This window comes from Desmodus rotundus, chromosome 3 (genome assembly GCF_022682495.2).
Source record: "Desmodus rotundus isolate HL8 chromosome 3, HLdesRot8A.1, whole genome shotgun sequence".
Classification (NCBI taxonomy): Eukaryota; Metazoa; Chordata; class Mammalia; order Chiroptera; family Phyllostomidae; genus Desmodus; species Desmodus rotundus.
This window is the reverse complement of record NC_071389.1, coordinates 62,828,545-62,839,563: the sequence shown is the minus strand read 5'-3', so window position 1 is coordinate 62,839,563 and position 11,019 is coordinate 62,828,545. Positions and strand designations below refer to the sequence as shown.

The window sequence follows — 11,019 nt, the reverse complement described above, 5'->3', positions numbered from 1 at the left end:
ATGCTCTAGGGAGGGGTAGGAAAAGATATAGATAAGGTGTTATGTAATAAAATACTTTAAATAACTCTCTTTGACCTGATTTTATGTTTTCATACTAGAGAACATACATAAAGTAACCAGTTTATTCTTCCCTTATCTCTTCATTCAACAGTTAATAATTGAGAATTTACTATGTACCAGGACCAGTTTTAGTTCATAAGGTGAAAAAAAACAGCAGGTCACTGCTGTCACGGAGCTTATACTCAGCAGGGAAAATAAACAACAAACATTCTAACATTCCATTAAAAATTAAAACATATCAGGTAGTGTTAAAAGCTGTAAGAGAATTTTGTAAAGAAAGATATGGATTCTGATTTGCTGCTTAAGGCTCGGTTGACAGAGATAGCTGAAGTGATATTTAAACAGATCTGAAAAAGATTCAGCCATGAAAAATCAGGGAGAGGAAACAGAAACTTCAAGTTAAAAGAAACGACTTGTGTCTTTGAATGCAGGCAGCTGGGTGGATCAGTGTTGATGCTCCTGTGGGAGAGCAGGAAGAGCGGCAGGCTGATACAGCAGGGCAGGGAGCGGCTGCATTTCTCAAGTGTGAAATAAGTGTTTAGCTGCTTTTGAATGAGTCAGGCCTGGATATTTTTGAAACTGATTGGAAGGATAAAACTAAAACCTGTGCAGGTGTAAACAAGGTCATAGAAGAAACTGGGATTGGAGAAGTATATTAGGCAGAAGTAAATTCATATAAAATTTGAATCAACCTAAATAGAGGAGGAAGGCTAATTGGGAGTTTAGTTAAGAGGCCATGTTAAGCCAAACTTTGTTATTGCAATAAAAATGAGGATATAGTTCAAGATATTTTTTCCTCACTAGATGGGATAACTCAGTATTCCTATCTAGAGGTATAATATTATATTCCTGTGATTTAAACTCATAAAGTAAGGTTGTTACTGGTACTTTTTTGTGGTGCTTTTGTCAGCTCTGGAATTGATTCCTTACAACCCATACTCTGGAGAAGACACATTTCATGCTTTCATTTAACAAATACTCATTGAGCAATATGATAGGCATTGGTGATATGATGATAAGAGATTGTCTCCTGCCCTCAAGAAGCTCACCATCTGGAGGGAGATAAGTAGAAGTAAATAGTCAATTAAAATGCAGAAGTTTGTGTTACCCCAGAGGTAAGAATGAGGTCATGTTGTTAGTATAGGTAGCTAGACATTAATAAAGGAAGGCAGCAAAGGGAATCAGACATTATTAAGCATAATAAACTTGGGATCTGAATTAGATAATAAGCTTGCTTCACTAGAAAGTTACAGCTTCGCACATTTCCCAGGGCATCCTCCATCCTTAGGACCTAATTACCCAAGGCAGGCAGGCAGGGTCATTCCAGGGAGGAACAAAAACAGCAGGGGACATTCCTTTTCTGGGTGTATGCCAAGCAGAAGCCAAGATGGTGCAGGGGGACGTAGTTTTACTTTAAGGCATGTGCAGTAGGAACTAAGATGGCAGCTACAGAAGCCTGTCCATCTAGCCTGGGGAAAGGATTGGATTGGATAAGGGACACAGAACCCCAGAAGGTCTAGGAAATAGATTGGTTAGGGGGTGAACACATCAGAAGCCCATGAAAGATTGAGAAGTTGACTGGTCAGCTTGAAATGGCACCTGGTTCTTCCCAATCCCAAGATAATACAACCCAAGCTTAACAAAGCTCTCTCCTGCCTTTCTCTCTCTCACTCACACTTACCACACTCATCCCATTTGCTCATGTGTTTTCTCTCCATAGCAGCCATGTGGCCCTAGCAGCCACCCGGAGCCCAGGTCAGACCCTATGTGGGCTTGGGCACACAGCCAGCCAGAGTATAGTTGGAAGCACAGACAAGCTACCTGGATGAGGACGGAGACACAGACAGAGGCCCTATTTCTGGGACTGACGAAGGCAGGTCTGAACTTTTTCCATGGCAGGATGGATGGAGATGGAATACTGGGAACCCGTGGGCAGTCCTTTGATTTTGCTTCTACGATGAATCTTACCATATAACCTCAACCTCCCACATGTCAGTCTCCCAAAACGCTTTCCCTGTGACCCTGTTAAAGCACCCCATTCCCACCAGCAGCATAGTGAAAGGAATTTAAGCCCACCAGAGGGGGACGGGAAGAGTCAAGGAATGCTGCCCAGGGAAGCGGCACCTCATCTGAGAGCTGAAGGATGAGCGTGAATCATCCAAGCGACTGCAGGGCTTGAAAATGGAGGGGTGGTGGCAAGGGGCTTTCCTGCAAGTGAAAAGCACCTCACAGCCTAAGAATGAGAGATCCCGTGACATAGTGAGAGAGGTTGGCTTAGTGGGCATGAGATCTATGCATTTGTACAGAACCCCATGCTTAGAAGGTCCCTATACTCGGTTTAATACTTTGCTGTTGCCGTCTTGAAATTCTTATTAATTTTGAACATGGAGTGTCATTTGAACAGTGACTCTAACAATGATAATCATTCAGTTATTTTTCTGAATCTTACTAATTCACTATTAACTACTAGATGCAGTCCTGGAAATAGATCTAAACCAGTGCCTGACCTGGAGGGGAGAACCCATCACTGAGACCCACATGAGCATTACACGAAAGCATCTGGGAGGGTAATTATAACCAGGCTGGCAGGCTTTACTAGAGCTGGGGGTGGGGGTGGGGGTGGGGTGGGGAGGACACAAGGAAAATCTAGCTGTTGTGCATTATTTCCATTGCCAACACAGAATTTCAGGCTTTTATTTCCCTCTCAATAAAAGGCCAGGTGTCCTGCACTTACCCCTTTTCTACATTTTCTCCACGTTCACCTATGCGTCCATAGCCACTAGCACTGGCTGAGGAGGTGCCAGCCCACTACAGGAACTAAAGTGCAAATAGACCTTCAACAGCATGGTGTCCAAATGCCCTACTGCACAGCTTGTTTTCCAAAGATTGCTATGAGAGTGCTCAACTGTACCAGTAACTGGGGGTCTCCTACTTATTTCCTCTTCTCTTGCTTCTTTACTACTTCCAATTTCAAATACAGGGCCCTTTTTGTCAATCCTGCCAATCATACCAAATTAATTATGTCAGGTCAAAAAGTCTGTTCTATGTTTAGATGGTAAAAGTGACCCCAGGACTTGGTTTATATGGCTTTCATTTTGGTTTACTTCCAAACCCGTAAATAATTCCTGCTAAGGTTATAATAGATAAGGAAGCACATGGTGGATGCTGATCTTTGTGCCTCTCAGGTTCCTCAGGGACTTGAATTATGGTGGTAAAACTCTCTGTGCAAAGTGAGATGACCACTAATTGGAAGAACAGGTAACCATACGCTTGTAATTTTGGACTCCTAAGTCCACCTACTGCATGAATGAAAATTCTCTGGGCACCATAGTAGGTCCATCATAGTTACATGCTCTGCCTTTCATTTTGTTTGCATCTTAGGGTCTTTGGCAGGCCTGGCCAGGGCCGACCTTGTGAACATGCTCTTCCCAACCTACTTTCTCTCTTTAATTGATCTCATTCATTACTATGGTTGTGACTTGTAGACTCAGTGATAATTACATATTTTTAAAATTTTAGTTTTCTTTTTTATCTGAAATATATATGATTATATTGAGCTGAAATAAGAGAAACTGGTTTGACAGGTGGTAGCTGATTTTTTTGCTAGTATCTTCCATGTTGATGAATTGCAGTGGACGTGACCTTATTTATATTATACATAATAGTATATAACTGGAAACTTTGGGTGAATACAGCAACATTAAATTACACTTAAAACTTCTAGGACCAAATTCATTTTTACTCAAATAGAGTTTATTTGCTTTCTTGCACTTGTATTTGACTATTCACATAGACAATTTTTAACATTTTTATGAAATTTGAAGTATTACAATAGACAGCTTTTCTACCAAATAATATACAACCTGATATTAATGTACAGAAAGGTTTTTATTCAATACTTTTTCTGATAAAATAATGAGTAAATAAACTGATTAAAGTTTAGTACTGACTTACAATTTTTCAAACACCCCTGGATGTTTATACTTAAAGTATCCCTTCTAGAACTCCTAAAATTATTTTTATGACTTCATGATCACACAGGATGAATTAAAAAATTCAGAAATATTCTTTACTTTTGTTGTTGATGTTTTCTAAAACCCTGTGCTAGGTCTGCTTGAATTTTTTTTCTTGTTTAGGATATAAATGGTGACACTTAAAATAATACTAACAATTACTACAGACCCAACCACTAACAACACCAAAGAAGAAATGTTAATTCCAGAATTAGGATGATTCCCATCAGGACTCGGATTGGGATGGATATCATCAGGATTTGCCTGAGGAATAAACAAAGCTACTTGTGCAATGTTGGATACTTTTGATCTCAAATTGCTTCTATCCACACTTTGAATGGCAATGAATATGTGGGTTGCATTTTCTTCTGAGATATTTCCTGGTTGAAATGCAAAGTTTTCCTGAGAGTTGGCCTCCTTTGGTGACAGATCAGCAGTGTTTACTTGCAGAGCATTGTCAAAATTATCTCTTAGTTCCAGGATATTTCCACTTATTCTTATGATATACTGTTGAACTGAGAAAAAAAACACGTAAATGAAGTTTAGAAACTAGAGCACACCATGTTAAATTCCTTTTTTATTCATTTTCCTCAAAAATGTTGTTTACTTATGCCAAGTTTATACTCATATCCAAAGCCTTACTAATTTTTCAATATAAGCAGAATTATCATTTTTAAACTTTGCCATTGCTACCTTCTCTGTTTGAAAGTGGGACCAGTTAAAATGTGTCATATTTGATTGATTCAAAAATATCTGATTACAAAATTAACATATGACTGAATTATCAATCAAAAGTTGTTCTCCTCCCACCCACCCTTTTACTGTTGCTTTTGCATCTTCCACTTAATCAATGCCGTGTAATACTTCATCCTTACCTATTCCATCATCTAAATCGCCTCCTGGTGCTGTCCACGTCAGCCTGATCACAGCCCCGTCCAGTGTGGCCTCCAGGTCTGTGATTTCACTTGGTGGGTATACGTCAGGCAAGGTAGTTGACGGAACATTTGAAACCACAAATGCACCTCCAGTTGCTGTTCTGGTGAAACTCTCCAAGTTTGTTTGAGTATCCTCATCAATTTTAGGTCTTGGTGGATTCTCTTCAATTTTCCCTGCATTAAAAGTTTCCTTGCTTATAATGAGCAAAACCTATTAGTGTTTTCAAATTAATCCCCATCCCACCTGTCCTCTCCTTTTATATGTGTATATATAGCATATATACTACATACAATATATAGTATATGGTGTATATTATATATATTACATATAGTATATATAATATATACAAAGAGTGGGGCAAAAGTAAGTTTACAGTTGTATGTGAAACAAATTTATTCTTTTAGTATTTATTAATTATTTTATTATTTCCCATATGAACAACTGTAAACCTACTTTAGCCCCACAATATATATATTCACAGTAACATTTTACTAACTTTGGTAACAAAGTTATAAGCATCCCTTTGGTGGGAGAATTTGTTTTCTTTAGCTCCTGACTAGGATATTGTGGAATATAAATGGATAATGACCAGGCTTCCCTGAATGGGAATAATGTTATATAATTTAATATATGCTTTTTTTAAAAAAAAATAAAGGAATTTATTTTCCAAATTCTCTTTAGGCTGGGAATAAGCCTGGGGAAATTACTACCAGTTCCTCTCTAAACACTCGTGCCAGGTTCTTCTTCCTCCCTGTTGCAAGTGCTAGGGAATAATACTTCAGGTTATATTCCAATTGTTAACAGAAAACCCCTATAAGTCACAACATAAGAGAAAAGACAAGGGAAAATGAACAAGAATTGCATTCTTAATTCTTATTACCACTTTGCTCAATACATATTTTCTTTTGACTTAGTGAAAATATTCAAAATAAATGTTTACCCGTTTATGTATCTTTTGTGTAATCTGACGGATAAATTCTGACACTGGCTTATGCTCAGGTACATAACAAATTAGCCTGTTTCCTTTACCTTTAGTTGAAAATGTGGCATGTTATTATTGCTATAGGTAAGGAGCTCCAAATTAATATAATGGCTGACATTTTTGGAATGCTTACTAGATGACAGACATTGTGCCACAGCATAGGTTAATTAGAAGGCAAACCCCATTGTGACTGAGACCTTCATTCCAGAAATGGGAAAAGCTACACTTTGAGTGGTAAAATGTTTGAAGCCTTAATCAGATCAACTCACGATTATTCCAGCCAGCACTGGGTTTCAGATATCATGGGTTACTCACCATCCACTACCCAGCCTGGTATATATGCGGCTCTGTTTGGTGGATGCCTTAAGTTTCGCGTGGCGGTGCTTCCTCCTCCATGAGCCCATACTTTTAAGCTATATCTGCCATTTCCTGAATAAGCTGTAAAATATCTGGAGTAGACGCCATCATTCTTGAAAGTATCAGCACCTTGTTATAGAAATTAAGGAATAACTTATTATTGTAAAGAAAAAGAGACATGCATTCATTTTTAGAGTCAAGCACATGGCCTTTGTAAGCATGTTGCCTAGACTGGGCTCCCTGTTTTGTGATTGACCCCTTGGGGAATATTTCCATTATGTTCTATCAACCAGTATATTGTTAAATTGATATCCTTGAGTTATGATCTATAGATTTACATATAATACATATATAATATTATATATTGTTTTGTAACATACATATTATGCAAATATACACACTGATACTGATGTGTGCATAATAAATACCTTCACTTTATCAACTTATATGCAGATTATTGTAGTACTCTTAGGATTTCTCAGCCAAGTGGTTGGTTTGCAGCTCTTACTTTATCTAAACACAGTTATGTCATCTCTGTTCAATTCAGAAGGATCTCCACTAAAGAAAAAGTATATTAGCATAGGATTTAATTCTCACTATAGTCACCTATAAATTACTTATTTTGATATCATTTTCTACTACTCTTTTTTTTTTTTTTAATCCTCACCTCTTGCTCTTTGATCCATGAACTTCCTGGTCTGATAGTGGAAAGACCCATGTATTATTAGAATAAACTATTGGGGGAGTTTAGGAGAACTGTATCATAAGTGTATTTCTTGATACTACAAGTACTGAATTTATTTGTTAAATTGCAAACACATTCCTCAGGGCATTTAACATTCTAAGACAGAGGTTCTTAAAAAGAGGTCTGTGGACCCACAGCATCTGCATCTGTCTGGATTGTATTAGAAATGTAAATTTCTTAGACTTCCCAGGGAAAGGCCCCGCATCCTGTGTTATAACAAGCCCCCCATGCGGTTCCTCTGTTAGCTGAAGTGTAAAACCCCTGCTTCAGGTCATTGATAATGACCAATATACCCTTAGGTAAAGGCATTCCAAGTTAGCTGAGTGACCACCTGGTAAAACCTTGAGAAATCACAAGATGCCTGTAAGTTTTAACATAGCATGGAAGGGGTAGGGGAAAAGGAAGAATTAGAGAAGAGTTGAGGAAAATGCTGTCATATCAGGTGAAGTCACTGAGGTAAACCAAAGAATAATTTTTCCTTCTAAGTTTTTCATAGGGCCAACTCTGGCTGATGATAGGATTATAAATTGACTGGATTAATTACATTGTGTATGATACTGATAGAAATTCTGTGATAATTTAGATGTCTATCGAACTGGTTTTTCCCTTGCTCACTGACCCCTCAAAAGAAGGTTCAGTTCCCAGGATAACCCAGAGTCTATGAAAAAGTGCTTTAGGCACCACTCATCCATAGAGACCATGGAGACAGCATGGCCAGTGCTGTGTCTTGTTTCCTGCCAGTCAGACCCGGTTCCTGATGCCCTTGTGGTGTCCCCTCCTCTCCTGTGGCAGTTCTCCCCGCCCTTGGGCCTCAGTTTCCAGGATTATATTTGCAGTTTTGGAATTGCTCTTGCCTGTCCTTTTTGCTGGGGGCCCAGGTTCTACCACTTAACCATTTATGGCTGCTGAGCTTCACTCTCTCTGGCCAGACTTCATGATGTGCCCCTAAGAAACACTTGTTCAGAATTCCTGATGCTGTCCTTAGTTTCTTGAATGAGACCTTTCCATTTGGTGATAGACATTGATAATCTCGATGACAAACAATAATGATGGTAAATAACATTTATTGAGTGTTATTATGTACAAGACATTTGCTAATCACTTTGTGAGTTTTACCTAGATTGAATTTCCTGCCTGCTGTTCATCCATAATCTGCATCATTTCTCCTGGTGTCTTTCACTTCCCCACACTGCCACTGGACCCATAGCATATCCTGAGTTAAGAAAATATAAGCTTATTCTTAAAAAAACCCTGTAAGTTACCTGCACCATTATCCAAAAGTTCTAAAACTTCTGTTTTTCCATCATTTGATTCGATGAATGCAGTCACATTGGCTCCAAGAATGGGTATATTCCCTTGTATAATTTCTGCATAAACTATCATTGGGCTGGGGAAGCTGTTTGCATCTTTATTCATTTTAGCATTCACTGTGATTGGAGGCACAGATGGATTTGCTGCCCAAGAATTAACTGTTATAGTTAATGTTTCTGAGTTCATTTTGGCTTGCATACTATAAGTCCAAACACCCACCTAAAAATTCAATGGAAATATATAGTAAGTAACCAAGATCCAAGTATTTTCTGCATTTCTGTTATTCAACTATAAAATAAATCTTAGAAATGTGTTACAGAATAAACAGGGTTTTGAGATTTTTTTGAGGTTTTTGAGGTAAAAGGATGAGAGTTGAGGTGATTTGGACAGGGCATCCTGGCTATTGTCATGCATGGTGTCCAAACTCTGTGAAATCGTAGCTGCGGAAAGGAAGTTTTAGAAAGTTTGCCTTGGTTTTGGCCTTATTTTTTGACCTCAAACTTCACAGATTCTATGATCTTGTAATGCTAAGAAGGAATGACTACCCACACACCAAGTTTCTCAGACTCCCTGCATTGCCTCCTCAAGGTCATTCTTAGTCTACCTACATTTTCCCTTGTCTTCCTTCCTCCTAATGTATAAGTTCTTTCCTCCTTTTCCCACGCCACTAATTTTCAGGACCATACCAGTATAGAAAGTACATTATATTTTATCTTAATTTTGAAGATGACACAAGTATTGGTACTCATATCAGGTGAATCATATTTATGATATTAAACAATGTATTTTAAGCTATGAAACAGATTTGCATGGGAATCAAAAAGCTCTTTGCTTACCTTTGCAGTTCCTGGAATACTGAGATAGGCCATTTTGGAGCCGTGGTCCACTGTGAAATTTCCCATTGATGTTCCAGTGGGATCCCAGAGAGAAATAATGGGATACTGTTCTTTCCATGTGATGAGAAAAAATGTGTCCTTTCCCACAGTGCTATCAATTATTACAGTTCCATTCATCCACATATCATTGTCGAGCATTAATCCCTTACTTTCAAGCTGTATAAATATATTTTTTAAAATTAATGACTGGAGAGAAGAGTAATTTTATTCTTTTTTTAAACATAGTTCTTAATTTCTGGCCTGACATGAGAACAAGCTTATATAGGCCATACCTCCTTAGGCTTGTGATCTTTCTGAAAGCTGATTGGGCTGTGACAGTTGTTAGGTAGAAGGTGTGGAAACATAGGGTCTGAGGAAAGGACAGAGTAAAATCAAAGCATTAGAACAGGAGAATGTGTTTTACAGTTGGAGACATGGCCATATTATTTTTTCTCAATTGTTTTGTAAACACCCACCTGAGACTTGAGCATTAAAGGGTGCTAAAAGTCAAAGAAGAATTAGCTGTAGGGTGTGTGGGTGTGGGTGTGAATTACCCTCAGTTTACCCAACTTCTTGATGACCTGAAAGAAAAGACTTATTGGTGGTGACTATGGGATTTGAGTAGAGACTCAGTAAAGCCAGGACTAGCACATCCTGGGACAAGCACTCATGGATATTTTTCTGGTGTGAAATCTTCAAATAATTTTTCGCACATTTAAGAGTGGGTAGCCCTTGACAATAAACATGTCCAAGAAGAGTGCAAAGAGGGCAAAATGATGTTTATGAAGGTTGGGATCTTGAGAAGCAAACGTTAGAGCCTTTCTCTGAGAGAAGCCTCAAAGAGAGTTTTTCGGGTCTTTGTGGATGGCTGTTAGTCAAGTACAGCAGACTGTCTACTGACCAAGAAGGTGCTTTCCATAGATGTGTGATTTCAGGCAATGATGGGGAATTCCACTTCTGCTCCAGCCCAGTCTTAAACCAAATATACCTCCATATCAGTGCTGAGAGAAGAGAGTGAAGTCTTCCATTGAACCATCATTGCAGTGACAAAAATCTCAGTCCTATATTAAGTAGACATGTCTTTGAGTGGGCAAAGTGTTGTTATCAAGTTAAACCTGAAAGTGAGTGACTGTTCTAGACTCTCCATCAGGAAAGTGTATGAAAGTTAGGAGGCTTTGGCTACATAGTAGTAGGGAAAAATAACTGAGTAAAGAGTGAGACACACCCTCTCCTCTGTATTCTGGCTGCCATGTTAAGTGAGGGGAACAAAACTTTTCTCCTTCCACACAGTTTATGAGGTCCATTTTTTAAACTTTGGGTACTTCCTATATGCAAATGTCTCTTATGGCTGAGTTTCCACATCCTGCTCTTATATTTAAAATTTCTTTGGAATATTCCATTTTAATGTCCCACTATCCACTAAAAATTACTAAATTTTAAACAGGACACAAAATAATATCTTCAAAATCAACTTTTCTTCTTTACTTGTCAATTTTAGACAGTAGTAGCATTGTTTTATAAGATGACCAGATTGAAACCCTCAGAAATTAGTTTTATTCTTCTTCAGTTTATTCTCCATACACTGCCAAGCGAGATCCCAGACCACTATTTGATCTGTTTGCAATGTAAAGCTACAAACCAGATCTCTGCATCAATCTGCACATAGAATCCTAATCCTTATGTGCTCTTCATTGTTGGAGACTAGAGGAAAATAGGTTTTTTTAGGTGATCATGTCAGGT

The 11,019-nt window shown here is 38.3% G+C and overlaps 1 protein-coding gene across 1 annotated transcript in view; it reads right to left on the bottom strand.

Moving 5' to 3' along the window:
* Nucleotides 1–3,791: 3,791 nt before the first annotated feature.
* CLCA4 (chloride channel accessory 4) overlaps nucleotides 3,792–11,019 on the bottom strand; it is a 33,067-nt gene continuing 25,839 nt past the window's right edge. The window contains exons 10-14 of the mRNA XM_024565354.4: nucleotides 9,241–9,456; nucleotides 8,356–8,623; nucleotides 6,307–6,477; nucleotides 4,949–5,182; nucleotides 3,792–4,588 (exon numbers count right to left, since the gene is read on the bottom strand). Of these exons, the coding sequence (XP_024421122.2) occupies nucleotides 4,152–4,588; nucleotides 4,949–5,182; nucleotides 6,307–6,477; nucleotides 8,356–8,623; nucleotides 9,241–9,456 (1,326 nt within the window). The 3' untranslated portion in view covers nucleotides 3,792–4,151. The remainder of the gene's footprint in view (nucleotides 4,589–4,948; nucleotides 5,183–6,306; nucleotides 6,478–8,355; nucleotides 8,624–9,240; nucleotides 9,457–11,019) is intronic.